Genomic DNA, 18,417 nt, shown 5'->3' with positions numbered 1-18,417 from the left:
TGCTGTGCACGTAGTAAGCGCTCAATAGGTACGATTGAATGAAGTAACTGAGTCCTTTCACGCATCTTCGCCCTTGCTGCCACAACCTTTCTCCCTAATATTAATTTTGATCTCTCTACAGTTTCTAGGGACCACTCCCTCTCCATTCCCACCTCTTCCCTCTGCCATAAACATATTATGGCAGAGGGAAGAGGTGGGAATATTAATAATATATTAGAGCACTAATATCTGCCATAAACATAGATTTTCAGGAAGAAGAAGAAAAGAAAATGGAGCCTACTCAATTTCAAGTAGTGAGACGCACTACTTGATTTCCATTAATTTTTCCCTGAATTCTGATCACTTTATTTTCATAGAAGACATGAATGGGGTGTAGCTTAATTAATGAATCAGTAGTATTAAACGTGTACTGTGTGCAGAGCACTTTATTAAGTGCTTGGGAGAGTACAGTGCAGCAGGGTATCCAGGATCTGATCCATTGTCTTTTGTTTCACTATAAGCCATTTATTTCATCCCTCTCTACAGTCTTGACCAGGGCATTTTTTTCCTGGTCTTTTATTTGTCCAAATATGTATAAACACACACATTTTGAGCTGCATTTTCAGGTTATATATAAACACACAAAGTACACATGCGTGTGTTTGTGGTGTGTGTGTGTATGTGTGTTTTGAGCTGCATTTTTGGGTTATTGCCCCTCAAAGAAAATTAATGTGGGAAGACGGTGTGTGTAGGAAACTGTTCTCGTGAGGGGTTAGGGATTTTGGGATCCCAGCTCCAAAATGAACTCTGTGGGCCCATCTTATCCATCCCTTTGAGAGGCTGTGGTTTAGTTCATCCCATTCTGCTGAGGAGCAAGTGTGGCCTAGGGGAAAGGGCTAACCCTGGGAGTCAGAGGACCTCAGTTCTAATCCTGACTCGGCCAGTTGCCTGTTGTGTGAGGGCAAGTCATTTAACTTCTCAGTGTTTCAGTTTCCTTATCTGTAAAATGGGGGTTCAGTACCTGTTCTTCCTCGTTCTTAACCTGTGAGCCACATGTGGGTCAGAGACTGTGTCCGCTTATAATTAACTTGTATCTATCCCAGAGCTTAGTACAATGCTTGATACATAGTAAGTGCTTAACAAATATCATAGTAACAATGATAATAATAGAGATTCAAGGAAGTCAGTGAATCAGTATTGAGCAGCAGCTGTGTGCAGAGCACTGTATCAATTGTTTTTGAGTGCTTATGATGCGTTCCCTGTTCATAACAAGGTTACAGTGTAGATGGGGAGATGGATATTAGCATGGATAAATAAGTAGTGTATAATGTACAATTTAAAGATATGTACAGAAGTACTGTGGTGCGAATATCTCAAGTGTCCAAAGGTCACAGACTGAAGTGCATAGAGGGCTTAATTGGGGAAGGTCTCTTGGAGGAGATGTGACCATAGTAATGCTTCAGAAGTGGAGAGAGTGGTGGTCTGGCATGTATGATAGGAAGGGAGTTCCAGGCTAGGGGAATGACTCCTTTCCCACATCAGTATGGCCATGGCCATATTGAAAGTGGCCATGTAGCACTTGGGAGAATACAATAAAAATGAAAAGACAATCTTTGCACTCGAGGAGCTTACAATATAAGTGGTTCTTGGAAAACATCTACTGCCGTTTAGCCTGTACAAGCTCTTCCCACACCCAGGTCAAGGACCTTTTTTTTTAATCTTTTCCATTTTCAGTTCCTAGGATTGTATAATAGGAAAACGATATGACATTTTTCATTATCCTCTAGTAATTTTTAACTCCAAAAGCAATTTATTTTTGAAGCCTCATTATGGGATGGTTGAAATATTCAAGTCTCCGGTGGTTTTAAGGGTGTTGAAATCATTTGTTTTATAGCTTTTGTGGAAGTGGCATCTATCTTGGCAGTGTGACATCTGTTTACTGAAATGTTGGTGCCTTCTCTTTAGATGGTGAGAGTAAGAGCTATTGGAAACAGTACTTGCTATTATATCTTTGCAAACAGTTCAACTTACCTATGTAGCAATTTCTATATAGAGGTAGTAATAGTAAAACTAATTGTGGTATTAGTTAAGCATTGACTCTATGCCAGGCTCTGGAGTTGCTACAGTTCAATCAAATCAGACACAGTCCCTGTGCCCCAGGGGGCTCACAGTCTAAGGGGGGAGATATTTTAATCTCCTTTTTAAAGATGAGGAAACTGTGGCACAGAAAAGTCAAGTGACTTGCCCAAGGTCACTCAGCAGGCAAGAAGCAGAGCTGGAATTAGAGAGAGCGAGAGAGAGAGAGAGAGTGTGTGTGTGTTTTGCCTCTGTCCCCCTTCCCTCTTTGTCCCAAATGTGATTATCCCTCTCTTGGCATGTTTCTCCTTATTCCTGTTTGCTTGTGTCTCTACCTCTCCGTCCCTATTTTCTGTCTCAGTCCCTTTCTGTCATCCTTGACTTTCTGTCCTGTAGAGAAGTCAGTCTTTGCATTTCTGATGTCAACAATCATATTTATTGAGTGCTGACTGTGAGCAGAGAACTATACTAAGCGCCTGGAAGAGCGCAGTGTAACAGAGTTGGTAGACGTGTTCCTTGCCCACATGTGATGTGGTTTGAAATAAAGGTGTTTTTTCCATCACCTGCTTTGAATTCAATGAGTGCGCTGTCAGCATGTGCAACTTCACTAATGAAATATGTCGCTAGCCGGCATTCATCTCACACCTAGGAACTTTTATTGAAATTCATTTAGAAGGAATAAAGCTACGTTGGTATCTGCTCCAACCTGACTTGCCTCTTGGCTTTCTTGGTGGAACAATTAAAATCGATCACAGAATCACACAAAAAGAGCTCCAGCTGCTGAAAGGCACTTCTTCCAGTGGCAGGCATTTAATTTTGAAAGCTAAATCGCCCTGAAATTCCAGTATTGCATCAGTCCAACAAAAGAATAGGTATTTGTACTGGCATCAGCTTTGCCAGTAGAACCCCACACCTAACAGCTTAAGTTGTGGTTCATTAAATCACCTGTGTTGCCCTTTGACCTAGACTGAGGCCCTTGTTAGAGTAATTTGGGACTTAGGTATGTTTGTTACGAGACCGGCAGGTGTATTATAGGATTAGGGGGCCTGAAATTTTAAGTTCTCGAAGACTCAGTTCATGTGTTTTCTCCAAAGAATTTAATTAGTTATGGTATTGACTAAGTACTGACTTCGCTCCAGTCATTGTGCTAAACACTGGGCTGGATGTGGGATAATGAGATGGGCTATAGCCCCTGCCCCACACAGACTTAGAAGTCTAAGAGATAGGGAGAGCTAGTATTTGATGTTTGACCTTGGGATGTCGGAATGCTGATTCTCCACATATGAGACAAGGGAAAATATTACCTGGTGGATTTCAGCTTTACATCATTATGGCAGTGATTACTAAGAAGTTCTCTCCTATTTCCCTCTTCCACATTACACAATGGATTACAAACATTATCCTAACAGGATAAAGATTTTCACTAAACCAGGAAAGGTGATCCTAAGATGTCCACCTCTTAGTTCCTTTGGTATTTTGCAGTGAACCAATGTGGAATGGCCTATTTCTCTAGCTGGGAAGTTCTACAGGAACTTTCTGTAGAACCTAGTTCTTAGTACGGTGCTCAGCACCCAGTAACTGCTCAATGCCATTGATAAATTGATTTTAAGCTGCAACATACAGGGAGGAGGGAAAAATCATTTTCCTCCACCTTGTTCCCTGCTGGAATTCCAACAGCAGGCAAAACATCCCTTCTGGTTCCCCACCCACTTTCCAGGCTAACTGTGTTAGCCACTTTGAAGAGCTGCTAGAAGGGGATTGGAGTTGCAGCATTGCTTGTAATAGAGGAGGGTCACATTTTTCCTTCTTTGTCTTCGCCCTCCTTCAACCAGTGTTACTTTTTGAACATATATTGTGTGCAGAGCACTGTACTAGCCCTTCAGAGTGTACAATACAGTAGAATTTTGAGAGTGCGTTGTGGTTTTCTTCATCACGTTAGCCCTGAGATGTGCATCATTATTTTATATATGAAGAAACTAAGGTTCATGGAGATTCTTGACTTACTGAGGAGTATGTAGTCTATTGTGGGCTGAGCTATCACAGGATTAGAAATCTCCATTCTCCCTGTCTATGCATGGCTTTGCTTTAAAGGTGAAAACCAGCCTTTTTGGTGACAGTGGGACTGAAAAAATTGGAGAATTATAATGTGGTATTCAAGTGCTTACTATGTGAAAAGCACTATACCAAGCGCTGGGGTAGATGGAAGATAATCAAGTCAGCCACAGTTCCTTAGGCTCACATGAGACTCACAGGCCAAATAGGAGGGATAATAGGTATTGAATCCCCATTTTACAGATGAGGAAAGTGGGGCACTGAGCAGTTAAGTGACTTGCCCAAGGACGCACAGCAGGCCAGTGGCAGAGCCAGGAGTAGAACTCCAGATGAGAGAAGTAGCATAGCATAGTGGATAGAGCTTGGGCTTAGAAGTCAGAAGGTCATGGGTTCTAATCCTTGCTCTGCCATGTGTCTGCTGTGTGACCTTGGGCAAGTCACTTAACTTCTCTGTGGTTGTTATCTGTAAAATGGAGATTAAGACAGTGAGCCCCATGTGGGACCTGGACTGTGTCCAACCTGATTACCTCATCTCTACCGGAACAGTGCCTGGCACATAGTAAGTGCTTAACAAATACCATAAACTCCCAGGCTCCGTACCCGTTCCACTAAGCCCTGCTCCTTCTCTAGGAGGAAAAGGGAAAAATCGGTTCACATCACTGTATATTAATGGCTGGACAATTCTTTTCTTTTCTCCCTTCTCTTCCCCAGGAGAGAGTTATGTCTGTGGCTCAATAGAGCCCTTCAAAAAACTGGAGTACACCAAAAACGTGAATCCCAACTGGTCCGTGAACGTCAAGACCTCCTCCGCATCTCGCCCCGTGTCCTCCCTCGCCGCAGCGAAGGGAGGCCCAGCGGACGTGAGGGAGAACAAGGATTTCATCCGCCCCAAACTCGTCACCATCATCCGAAGTGGCGTGAAACCCCGTAAAGCTGTCCGGATCCTGCTGAACAAGAAGACGGCCCACTCTTTCGAGCAGGTCCTCACGGATATAACAGATGCCATCAAACTGGACTCGGGAGTGGTGAAGCGCCTCTACACCTTGGATGGGAAGCAGGTAAGAGTCTTCTCAATTTCTTCTCCGGAAAATGCAGAGGGAATTTGGAAGGGGCTGCGTGGAAAACCTCTCTGAAGGTCTGGGTCAACCCCTCCCCATTCCCAGCGAGGTTGCTAAAGTCTGGGAAGGGGGCAGATGATGGTGAACCATTCTTGGGTAAACAACTCAGTGTAAACCTCTGGGGTAGGGGAGGGGAAATAAAACACAGCTAACTTTTATGGGGGCTCAACAGATATGCTCATCTATTTGTCATTGGTAAGTAGAAAAATCAGTCTTGAGAAATGATATACACCCCTCAGAATTCCATGGATAATTCATTCAGTCAGTCATATTTATTGAGTGCTTACTGTGTGCACTGTATTAAACGCTTGGAAAGTACAATACAGCAATAAAGGAAGAAAATCCCTGCCCTCAACGGGCTTGCAGTCAGACATGGCAGAGGTAGGCATTGAGAGAATATGCCGAATGAAAGAAAATCCCAAAATAAAGCCACCCCAGGCAGAGGCAGACAGCACCTGATCAGTGGCCATTTAGTTGGACTGGTAAAATAGGCCATCATTTTGTTATCACATTGAGGGGACCTTTGCCATGTATTTCTCAAACTGCCAGTAAATAAAGCATCCTTCTTCCTCGAGTGTAAAAGTGAGACAAACCTGGCCAGCAATGCCCCCTAGCAAAGGAAGCTCAGAGACATTTTCTGACCTAGATAAAGTTCCCCCGTTCTATATTAAAGTGACACAAATTTACAGAGACGGGAGGTGGGAAGGAGCTTTAATGTGGATCTCAAGAGAATGAAGAACGGCTCACTGGCCGGAGTTGAAAGGTATGTTTCTGCAATTGTCTTTCTAAATATGATTGATTGATCTTTTGGTTTGATAAAGAGTAGAGTAAAAGTGATGAAAGGAAATCTCTGTGTGTGGCAACTTGATCTGGCTCTGAGCCAGGCATTAGGTGAGTGGTAATTGACAGTTAGTCGGGCCTGGTGACCACTTAAGACCCCTTTCAGGCTCTGCCATCAGTCTGATATTAACATTGGCAGAGCGGTGCTTACGACCTAATGCAAATCCGGAATTGGAACTGGAAGGGAACCTGTGAACTCATTTGGTCCACACCTCCGCTGCCAGGTGAATACCTAAGCCATCCAGGACAAATAATAACAATGGTATTTGTTAGGTGCTTACTATATGTCGAGCACTGTTCTAAGTGCTGGGGTAGATACAAGCTAATCAGGTTGGATACAGTCTCTGTCCCATATTGGGCTCACAGTCTTAATCCCCATTTTACAGATGAGGTGACAGAGGCACAGACAAGTTGTGACTTGCCTAAGGTCACATCGCAGGCAAGTGGTGGAGCCAGAATTAGAACCCAAGTCCTTCTGACTCCCACGCTCATGCTCTATCCACTGTGTCACACTGCTTCCCTAAAAAGCATCTGCCTGTCTATTCTTTCCTTAAAGCTCTCTAGGGATGGAGCCCATTCCAGTGTTTTGTCACCCTGGCTGTCAAGAAGCTGTTCTTTAAACCAACCCAGTTGCTTCCTGCTTCAAGTGAAGCTCATTTTGCCCTGCTCATTAAACCCCATTATGTTCCCAAATCTGGTTAATGAGTCACCTACTCACCATCTCTTCTGTAGGCTAAATAACCTTAATTGGCGCTTTAGCCTTTTGTCAGAGGGCTTACTTTTCAAACCTTTTTCTGGTGACTCTTCTCTGGACCCTCTCATCGTCACAACACCCGTGTCCCCGCATTTTTTTTTGAAGTGTGAAGGACTGAGCCAAACCAGCACTTCAATCTGTGGTGTTTATTGAGCACTCACTGCAAGTAGAGCACTGTATACGTAAACGCCTGGGAAAGTAGAATACAACCGAGTCAGTAGATGTGATTCCTGCCCACGGAGCTTGTGATTTAAAGGGGGAGAGAGATAATGGAATGGATTAGGGATAAGGGAACTAGTAGAGTAAAAGATCCCTTTGGTCATACAGTCCCACATTCATGTACTTTACATGTACTACAAAGAAAACTAAGTTTGTCCCCCAAATCCCAACAATCATGAACATAATGTTCTTGTGACCTAATGTTGAGAAAAGATTTTGTTTGACCTCTTGCCTTGAGCAGAAACCTGCTTCCCTTTGAAGAACCCCATGGGTACTGTTGTACTCATGTCCCCTTCAATCAACCATATTTATTGAGCGCTCAAGGTGGGCAGAGCACTGTACCAAGTGCTTGGGAGAGTACAATGTAACAAAGTTGATAGACATATTCCCTGCCCACAAGGAGCTTACAATCTAAAGGAGGAGACAGAATATGTACCTGTGTGCTGTGGGGCTGAGGGTGGGGTGAATTAAAAATGTGCAGAGACAATGCCGAAGGGAGAGGGAGTAGGGGAAATGAGGGATTAGTCGCAGAAGGCTTCTTGGAGGAGTCAGGATTTTAATAAGACTTTGAAGGCGGGATGACTGATGGTCTGTAGGATATGGAGGATGGAGGGCATGGCGGAGGGACTGGTGGTGAACTTGAGGTACAGTGAGCAAGTTGGTGCTGGAGGAGTGAAGCTCACAGTCTGGGTTGTACTAGGCAATCAGCAAGGTAAGATAGGAGGGGACAAGGGGATTGAGTACGTTAAGGCCGGTGGTGAGGAGTTTCCGTTGGTGGAGGTGATTGGGAAACCACTGGAGGTTCTTGAGGAATCTCTCCTTGAAAATTTCTCACTTGGAACACTCCTGTTTTGAATTGTCTTATATCCCTCTCCAACTTGAGGTTTCTCGCATTTCCTCACCGTTGCCTGTTTCCCGTTCAGGGTCTTGCTCCTTCCTCTCCCTGTTATTCCCTATTACCATGTGGACCTGGCTGTGGGGACTATAAATTAACTCCATCGTTGTCATAAAAAAATGGCAAGCCACTTCTTTTTGCCTCAGTTCCCTCATCTGCAAAATGGGGATTCAATGCCCGTTTGCCCTCCTACTTAGACTGGGAGCCCCAGGTTGGACCTGATTAGCTTGTATCTACCCCCGAGCTTAGTACAGTGCTTGGCACATAGTAAACACTTAAATACCACAGTTATTATAATAATTCATGGTTATTGGTTCTAGGATGACTCAAGTGTTCAGGGGCCTGGCTTCCTTGTGCATACAATCTAAATGGATTAAATGAAACATCAAACTGGGTGGGGAGGGGGGGCTTTAAATGTCAAACTGCAGAGCGTGAATTCCAGAAATACTCTAGGAAGAGCACTGCTGGTTTTGATCAGCTTTTCTAGCCTCAAATTCAACTTGTTAAAATCCAGAAAAAGAGGACCACCCCCTCCCTTCTGCCTTTCTGCAGGAAGCTTCGCTAGCCAACTAGTTTACCTCCGTGGACATCAAAGACGCCTTCATATCAGAAGTAAATCTGATCTAATTCTGCTTTTTGAAACACTCCAGGATTTGGGTGGCACAAGGTGGGAATGGTCACTCTGGTGGTCTTTGATCACTCTGAGTTGGTACCCTTTACTCTTCTGGTTTGGCACATCAAGATTATAACCATATGTTTGGTTGTCTTGTTTCTGCACAACAGACCCACATACCAGAAGTATCTCTTGATGCCACTTTGTGTGAATGATTGTTTATTATTATTACTATTAATAATAGTAACTATGGTATTTAAGGGCTTATGATATGCAAAGCACTGTACTAAATGCTGGGGTAGCTATATGATAATCAAGAGCACAGTTCCTGTACACATGGAGTTCACAGTCCAAGTACAAGGGAGAACAGATATTGAATCCCCATTTTACAGATGAGGTAACTGATGCACAGGGAAGCCAAGCAACTTGGCCAAGGTCACATAGCAAGCAAATGGCAGAGGATATTTAAGTTTTGTTGGTTGACCAGAGCCAGAAATGTTGGCTCCGCCACATGTCTGCTGTGTGACCCTAGGGAAGTCACTTTGCTTCTCTTTATGTTACCTCATCTGTAAAACGAGGTTTAAGTCTGTAGTCCTAATGTGGGACAGGGACTTTGTCCAACCCTATTACCTTGTATCTATCCCAGTGCTTAGTACATAGTAACCACTGAACAAATAGCACAATTATTATTATTTTTATTATTCATTTATTCATTCAGTCAGTCATATTGAGTGCTTACTGTGTGCAGAGCACTGTACTAAGCACTTGAGAAGTACAAGTCGGCAACATATAGAGACGGTCCCTACCCAACAACGGGCTCACAGTCTCGAGAAGCAACGTGGCTTAGTGGAAAGAGCACGGGCTTGGGAATCAGAGGTCGTGGGTTCTAATCCCGGCTTCGCCACTTGTCAGTTGTGTGACTTTGGGCAAGCCACTTAAATTCTCTGGGCCTCAGTTACCTCCTCTGTAAAATGGGGATTAAGACTGTGAGCCCCACATGGGACAACCTGATCACCTTGTATCTACCCCAGCGCTTAGAACAGTGCTTGCCACATAGTAAGAGCTTAACAAATACCAACGTTCTTATTAGAAGGGGGAGACAGACAACAAAACGAAACGTAGACAGGTGTTAAAACCGTCAGAGTAAATAGAATAAATAATAATTATTATAATTATCTAGCAGTTCATAGATGGTAATTGTGTAAAGCTACACATTTCTGCTCCGATTACAGGACCTCGTGCCCCGTCCTCAAGTATTTCATGACATTTTGTAAAAGACCCTAACTTTTGCACTGTTACTGGAGAGGGCAGGCTGACATCTGGTGAGCTGTTCTTGGTCATCAGGAAGAACAAAATGATCTCTAGCAGCATGACACATTCCCTGCCCACAAGAAGCTCACAGTCTAGAGGGGGAGACAGACATTGATATACATAAATTAAAAAAATGACAGATATATACATATGGACTGTGGGGATGGGAGAGAGGATGAATGAAGGAAGCAATTCAGGGTGATGCAGAAGGGAGTGGGAGAAGAGGAGGGGAGGCTTAGGGAAGGCTTCTTGGAGGAGTTGGGCCTTCAATAAGGCTTTGAAGTGGGGGAGAGCAATTATCTGTCATAGGAGGAGGGAGGGCATTTCAGGCAGATGTAGGATGTGGGTGAGAGGTCGGTGGCAAGATAGATGAGACTGAGGTACAGTGAGAAGATTAGCAGCTACAGATTAGTATGAGCCGTAAACTACCAGTTTTGCTTGCTTTTTCTCTTTATCAAGTCCCCATGTACTCATACAGGTACATTTTGGGGGAACCTCTCCGTCCTTTAATTTCATGGTTAACTGCTCAGGACCAAGTTTCATTCATCTTTTTCAACAGGAGATTCCATCATCATGATCGTCACTTGGTAGTCTTCGTTTAATCTGCAGTAGGCAACTGCCCGCTTTTCAATTACATCTGTGGGTGATGATTCTTAATCTTGTTTGAGAGTGTAATGGGCACAAAGATAATGAGAGGGTCTAGATGACTTATTAACATTCAGATGGAGAAAATGCAGCAGTTTAGGCTCTCCTAATGCCAGTCCATTAGCTGCAGAGCTCTCGGTTGTGGTAACGCTCATGAAACCATCCAAGGAGAAGTCCTTGAGTGGGATTTGTTTGCATTGTGGTCAGTAATTGGCATGTTGGATCAAGAGTTTATGGGTTTTGTGGAGACCGCCATGAACTTGTTTTTATCTTAATAGAACTGTCTCAAGAAAGATGTGCTAGTTAGCATTGTCTTGCTGGTGGCTGACAGCCCCGGATTTCTCAGAACGAAATGGGTAATGAAAATTCATTCCGGCAGTTCACTGATGGGGCGTTTGATTACTAAAAAAAATTACATTACAGCTTACTGAATATGCCTAGGGAAAATATATGTAGGCAGTGTGCATTTTTTGGAAAACATATTAATTTAACCAGCGACATCACTCTTATTGCTAGAGGTGGAAGATGGTTCTAGTTGTATGAAGCTCTTGATTAGGAATAATAATGGATTTGTTAAGCACTTATGTGCCAAGCACTGTTTTAAGCACTGGGGTACATTCAAGGTTATCAGGTTGTCCCACGTGAGGCTCGCAGTCTTCATCCCCATTTTACAGATGAGGTAACTGAGGCACTGAGAAGTTAAGTGACTTGCCCATAGTCACACAGCTGATAAGTGGCGGAGCCAGGATTAGAACCCATGACCTCTGACTCCCAAGCCCATGCTCTTTCCACTAAGTCATGCTGCTTCTTAATAACAATTTAATGGAGACAAACCTGCAGTGGTCCCTAATTATTACCTCCATAACAAGGTCTAGCAGATAGAGCACAGGCCTGAGAGTCAGAAGGACCTGGGTTCTAATCCTGTCCTGCCATTTGTCTGCTGTTTGACCTGGGGCAAGTAACTTCTCTCCTCTGTGCCTCAGTTTCCTCATCTGTAAAATGGGGATTAAGACTGTGAGTCCCATTTGGGACAGAGACTGTGTCCAACCTGATTAGTTTGTCTCTACCCCAATACTTAAAACAGTGCCTGGAACATAGTAAGCACTTGCATCCAGTAAAAACAAACAAAAACACCCAACCCCTTTCAGCGAGGAAAGGATCAGAACCACTAAAGTGAGCAGTTTTCTTGGAGTCAAATGTGAGTGGTTCATCTCCTTTCTTAACTAAATCAGCCCATCAAGCTACTCATGTTGGCTGTACACATTTCTAGCTTTTGGATTATGGTGGCGTCGTCATTTTTATTCCTTAGTTTGGTAGTGAAGTTTCCCATTGATCTAACTTGTGTTCTAGTTGTGAGGGAGGCAGCATAATCTTAATAGAAAGAACTTGACCCTGGGATTCAGGCGACCCAGATTCTCGTCGTGGCTCCGCCACTGGCCTGCTCATTGTCCATGGCGAGTCCTTTAACTTCTCTGTGCCTCCAGTTCCCCCTCTTTAAGATGAAGATAAAATACCTGTTCTTTCTTTTTCTTTCTCTTAGACTGCAAACCGAAGTGGGACAGGAAACTGTGTTCCATCCTTTATGTACCTCATCTCTTAGCTCAGTGCTTGGCACATAATAAGTGTCTAATGAGTAGCATTGTTATTGTTCTCCCTCCCTTTCCTCTGATTCCCTTCCTGTGGATTAAGATGACCATGAATGGTGGACTGGTGAGATCTGAGTTAATGGGGTTTTATTTTGCAGCATTTTTCAGTTCTCTGAGAATAAAACGGTAAAAGACAAAGTCTTGCTGTGCATTATAGCTTGAACCTGCAACAATGGCTGAGCAAAGTTGTTCACTTCACCAGTTCTTTACCCTCTTCTTGCAGCACAGTGCCAAGTTTCCTATGATACCCTCCTGGTTGGTTTTATAGTCAGCATTCATATGTCATTGGATCAAGGTGATCCATTGCCTCATAAGCTCATGAGACAACCATTTTTAGTGCTTCTGGGTTTTTTTTTCTTTTTTCGGTCAGTGCAGTGTTGACATCATGTATTCTCACATTCCTTGGTCCTGATTATCTGGCATTAGAAGTTGCCTTTCAAACACTTCTCATCAGCACTTACAGTGCATTGCCTTTGAAGCCTAGACCGCTGATGATGATGGGGATGATGATAAGAAGGGCTTACTGTGTACCAAGCCCTGTGGTAAGTGCTGGGGACAGATAAAAGAAAACCAGGTTAGAGTTATTTTCGTTTTACAGATGAGGAAACAGGCACAGACTAGTTAAGTGATTTGCACAAAAGAACATCCAGCAGGCAAGTGATGGGGCTGAGACCAGAACTTGGATTTCCTGTCTCTCAATTCTCTGCTTTTCCCTTTAGGCCACATTGTTTCTTAGCAGGGAAACCACTCCAAAATTGTTATGTGAATCCAGCCCTGTTTGGCTTCTTGCAGGCAGGGACTGTGTCTTCTACTGTACTACTCAAGTGCTTCTTGTAGTGTAGGGGTCCCAGACTGAATCCCTCTTGACAGCTTTGCTCCACTGCTCGGGATGTCACTTCCTTCTGTGGCCCCAATCAGATTTAGTAAGTAATTCATTAATACAGTTACGTATAAGCTCAAGTGATTTATCTCATAAGCCTACATCTTACCACAACTAGTGGAAGCAGTAAAGCTGTGACCCAAATTTCTGTAAACACATTTTCCAATTTTCCCTAATTCACTTTATCAATTGATGCATGATTTTAGCATCTACTCTGCACTACATATAATGAAATTCTAATGCAAAGCCTCTCACTTCCCTATTACTCCTAGATATATGCCTAAGAAAAAGGATTCTTTAAAGAAATAATGCTTCCCCCTCAAGTATTCACCCAGGAATAAACTTCATGGTTGAGAAGGCTGATTGTGGTTAGTTTAATATGAATCTGCCTTTAATTTGTGTTAGAGAAGAGGCCCTGTGAAAGCCTGCAGTATATCTAGAATTGGTAAAAATGTAGTCTGCTGGGTGTGAAAGTCACAAAGTTAAATGAGAAATTTCCACATCTGGAAAGGAAAATGTGAGGTGGTATAGAAACAGGAGGAGATGGTAAAAAGTAAAGTTGGATTCATTATTAAAAAACAGCTTGGCAGGTTTTCCTGTCTTAGTGGATTTGGCTTTTTTGTTGAAGTCGAGATCTCTGAAGATCAACTTCAGACGAACTCCTCTGAGTCTTTTTAGGAGCTTAAGGCACAGAAGGCATTTATCCTTCAAGTGACTAGAAAATCAAATCCAACTTTGGTTTGAACAATCTTGAAATACCTGTGAGCTTGAGTTAAGCAAAAATGTAATTTAAGCCATCAAAAAGAGGAAGGGGTTGGGGTGTTTCTGCTGCCTCGGCTATTCTGAGCCTTGGATTCTAAAGAGAAATGTATCTTGGCGAGACATTCATTTCTTTCTCTCGCTCTCTCTCTTTCTCTCTCTCTCCCTCCCTCCCTCTCTCTTTTCCTCTCCCTCCCACTCTTCCTTGTGCTCTGCTCATAGTAAGCGCTCAGTAAATACCATTGATTGATTGATTGATTCCATCCTTGCTCTATCTCCTTCTCCCTAGCCCTTTCTGTAGCAGAATATCTTATTCCAGGTGCTTCTTCATTCTCATCTGGGGACATAATTGGCATCTGGCTCTTTATTTCCACAGGGCTGGATTGACCTGTAGGTGTAAAATTAAAGACATTTCTACCGAGTTGGGGGCAGTGAAATGGGCTTGGAAAGAATGGAACTTCAAAGGGATGGGTCCTAAATATAGGAGTAGTAATGGAATTGTGAGCACCCACTGTGGGCAGTGAACTCTACTATATGCTGGCAAAGTACTTGCCTGACACACTGTTCCCTACTGACAAAGTGGTTACACTCAAGATGGGTGAGGCAGACACACAAGTGGGAAGCGGAATAGATAGCCTGTGGATCAAACAAAAATGCTCACTTGTCACCTGGAGTAACCAGGCTTGTTTTGGGTGTGAGTGGTTGTGCGTCAGTCAATCAGTGGTATTTACTGAGAAGTTAATGTGTGCAGGATACTGTACTAAGCGATTGGCTGAGTACTGCACAACAGAATTGGCAGACATATTCCCTGCCCATCCCACTCTCTTGCCTGGTCTTCATGTGCCCAGCATGCCATCTGGCAGGGACAGCAGGCACAATCCATGGCCACGGAAGAGGATGTTCCTGAAATCTTAGCAGCAGGTGCCATTGCCGCCCTCACCCATTTCTTCAGCCACTGTTGGGTATGACTCTGAGTGATTCAGTGCAGGTTATGGTGGGCGAAGGGGGTAAGGCTCTCCATTTCTTATAGTATCTTTCCCCTCTTCTCCTCCCAACACAAGCTCAAGTCTTCACCCTAACTGTTTTTTCTTGTCATTCCCACTCCCAAAGGCTAGGAACTGGGATTTGCTCCTGGTGCCTTTGGTGGGGTCAGTGGGAGCATTTCTGTGGGCTCACCCTTGTCCCTCCGACGACTGAATCCTGGAGGATTTAGGTTTTCACTATGCTGAATGACTACATTTTAGACCCCCACCATTTATGCCCCTCTGTGCTGAGGGGGACTATTTCCCTTCTTTCTACCCCTTGAATCCAAATCAAAACTTTCTTGGGCTTTTTGTTAACTTTCATAGGGATAGGGTTCACTGTTTTCCTCCCAGGTGGCTTTCTCTTTTCCTCTGCCTGTCTGTCTGTCTGTCTGTCTGTCTGTGTCCCTCTCCTTCCTGGTGGGGGATGTGTTTGGGTGACTCTGTATCTTATTCCTTGATTAGAGTTCCTTGATTTGAGGAGGTCACAATAATCACGATTTTTCTGTACCCTTCCTATGTTAATTAACCTTTATCTTCTGTTCATTCATTCATTCAATCGTATTTATTGAGCACTTACTGTGTGCAGAGCACTGTACTAAGTGCTTGGGAAGTACAAGTTGGCAACATATAGAGGCGGTCCCTACCCAACAGCGGGCTCACGGTCTAGAAGGGGGAGCCAGACGACAAAACATGTGGACAGGTGTCAAGTCATCAGAATAAATAGAAGTAAAGCTAGCTGCACATCATTAACAAAATAAATAGACTAGTAAATATGTACAGGTAAAATAAATAGGGTAATAAATCTGTACCAACATATATACAGGTGCTGTGGGGAGCAGGAGGAGGTGGGGGAGTGGGGGAAGAGAAGCAGCATGACCTAGTAGAAATAGCATGGACGTGGGTGTCAGAAGTCTGGGTTTCTAATCCTGGCTCTGCCCCTTGTCTGCTGTGTGACCTTGGGCAAATCACTAATTCCTCTGTACCTCAGGTACCTTGTCTATAAAATGGGGATTAAGACTGTAAGCCCCATGTGGGACATGGACTGTCCAACCTGATAATATTATATCTTCCTTAGAGCTTAGTACAGTGCCTTTCACATAGTAATCACTTAAATACAATTTTTAAAAATCCCCCATCTTCTCAGAGACTGCAAGTATAATAATGATGGCATTTGCTAAGTGCTTACTATGTGCGAAGCACTGTTCTAAGCGCTGGGGGATACAAGGTGATCAGGTTGTCCCACGTGGGGCCCACAGTCTTAATCCCAGTTTTACAGATAACAGAGGCTCAGAAAAGTTGTGACTTGCCCAAGGTCACACAGCAGACATGTGGTGGAGCCAGGATTCGAACCCATGACCTCTGGCTCCCAAGCCTGGGCTCTTTCCACTGAGACATGCTGCTTGAATCTCTGCTGGTCTGCAATTTTAGCTTTCTTTCCCTCAGGTGGTCAAAAAGGAGACAGGGGAAGACAGCTGCCGAATAGGAAATAGATTGTGTCAGATTTTTCGAAGACATATTGGATTTGAGAGCATTTTCCCTTGGGAAAGAGGTTTGTTTGTCTCAGTCGATCATTTTCCTGGTTAAGGCTTGGGCAGATTTATGATATCTTACCAGACTATTTCGGTTGCAGTTGTTTATCTTCAGTGACTTAATCTAGTGTTTTTCCTCTACATTGCACTCTCAACAGGATTGGGCCTGAATTTGGAGTGTTGCAGTTGACCAGTTCTGACTTTGGTGAAAGTGATGGGGGACTTTTGGGTTTTTAAAGATTGCCACGTCTCCTTGAGCTTCTGAGAGTGCTCAGGTGTCCCTTGTAGGATTCAAAAATGCATAGGTTTTTTCGGGAAAAGTTAGAATTTGAGGTACTGTTCATCATGCTTCATTTTTATGTATCCCAGTATTTCTGAAGATTTCTTAGAAGCAACATGGCCTTCTGAAAAGAGCTTGAGCCTGGGAGCCAGACGACTTGGGTTCTGATTTGAGCAGTGCACTTTGCCTGCTGTATGACCTTGAATAAGTCACTTGACATCAATCAATCATTTTTATTGGGTGCTTACTATGTGCAGAGTACTGTACTAAGCACTTGGGAGAGGACAGTAAAACAGAATTAGCAGACATGTTCCTTGCCCACAACGAGCTCACAGTCTAGAGGGGGAGGCAGACATTAATATGAATGAATAAGTAATTTATAATCTATAAATTATTACCTGTGCCTCACTTTCCTCAACTGTAAAATGGAGATGAAATCCCTATTCTCCCTCCTTCTTAGACTGTGAGTCCTTTTAGGGACGGGGACATTGTCCTTCCTGATTTTCTTTTATCTACCCAGCACTTAGGACAGTACTTCATTATGGCCACATTTTTCATTGGTGAATGGGATGCAGCTCAAGGGAAATCGCCTAGAAACTAAAGCTCTAAATAATTGAAAGAGATTGGAAGAAGCACTTGGCATTTCAGCATCACAGTTTCACGTTAATGGGGAGCAGAAGCGTCACCTGATAACGTGGGTGATAAAAATGATGACTCTTAAGATCTCAGCCAAGTCTGATCCAGGGGGTCCTGAATTCCTTATCCATCATTGATTTGAGCTCCAAGTCCTGGATATTTGTATATTTTACATCTTTTATACCCTCCCCTATGATTAGTATAGTGTGCCTCATTAAACAGGTGCTTAATAAATACTTGCATAGTGAAGATATTGATGGCTCTTTGTAAGATTTCAGATCAGTCCCTTTTTTTTCTGTCTGCATTGCAGAACCTTTATGGTTTTTCAGACCGGTTACCTTGGGGGTTCAGTGTCTTTTTTACTTGTGCCCCATTTCTGCAGCTGAGATCAGTAATAGCTTTATGAAAATCACATCTCCTCCAAGAGGCCTTCCCTGACTAACCCCCTCATTTCCCCACCTATTTGCCTTCCCTTCTGCATTGCCTGTGCATTTGCATCTGTACTCCATTAAGCACTTTTTCTCTATCCAGCCCCCCATCACACTTATGCACTTTGATACTCATCCCACAGCCCTACAGAATTTGCAGTACTTTGTTGCTTCCCCTATCTTGAATTTATTTTGATGTCTGTTTCCCACTAGTTCATAAGCTCCTTGATGGCAAGAATCAACCAAATCTATTTTATTGTATTCTCTCAAGTGCTTAGTGTGATGCTTTACACATAATAAGCACTCAGTATGTACCATTGATTGAGTATAGTATTAGCGTTAATTTGAATACTCAGTGGGTGCACTGTCCTAAATGCCAGGGAAAGTACAAAACAAGCAAGTAACATTCCCTGCCTGAAGGGAGCTTATTCTCTAATGGATGAGATAGACATAAAAATATTTCCAAATAGAATATTCAGAATAAATAAGTGAATATTCAGTTGAATAAATTTATAAACAGAAGTGTCGAGGATGAGAATAAGTAGGTACATAATTGCTGGAGATAGCTGAGGGATTTACGTGACCTGGGGTGCTGGGAATTATAGTCTAGACAGGTATGGTCTCTATGGACTAGAGGTAGATTGTTTTCTTTTTCAGACACAGCTGCAAGCTTTGTTTTGTGTACTATGGGCGTAACAAGAGGTATTAATAAAAGTATGTTGTGTGACCCAA

The 18,417-nt window shown here is 43.3% G+C and overlaps 1 protein-coding gene across 4 annotated transcripts in view; it reads left to right on the top strand.

Annotated features, from left to right (window-relative positions):
- The window catches only part of DCLK1 (doublecortin like kinase 1), a 214,873-nt gene that overhangs the window by 12,662 nt on the left and 183,794 nt on the right, over window positions 1–18,417 (top strand). For all 4 annotated transcript variants that reach the window (XM_038761721.1, XM_038761723.1, XM_038761722.1 and 1 more), the window contains exon 3: window positions 4,819–5,165. In XM_038761721.1, coding sequence (XP_038617649.1) covers window positions 4,819–5,165 — 347 coding nt within the window. The remainder of the gene's footprint in view (window positions 1–4,818; window positions 5,166–18,417) is intronic.

This window comes from Tachyglossus aculeatus, chromosome 20, assembly GCF_015852505.1.
Source record: "Tachyglossus aculeatus isolate mTacAcu1 chromosome 20, mTacAcu1.pri, whole genome shotgun sequence".
Taxonomy (NCBI): domain Eukaryota; kingdom Metazoa; phylum Chordata; class Mammalia; order Monotremata; family Tachyglossidae; genus Tachyglossus; species Tachyglossus aculeatus.
Note: the sequence above shows the minus strand (reverse complement) of the source record. Positions and strands in the feature narration are given on the sequence as shown.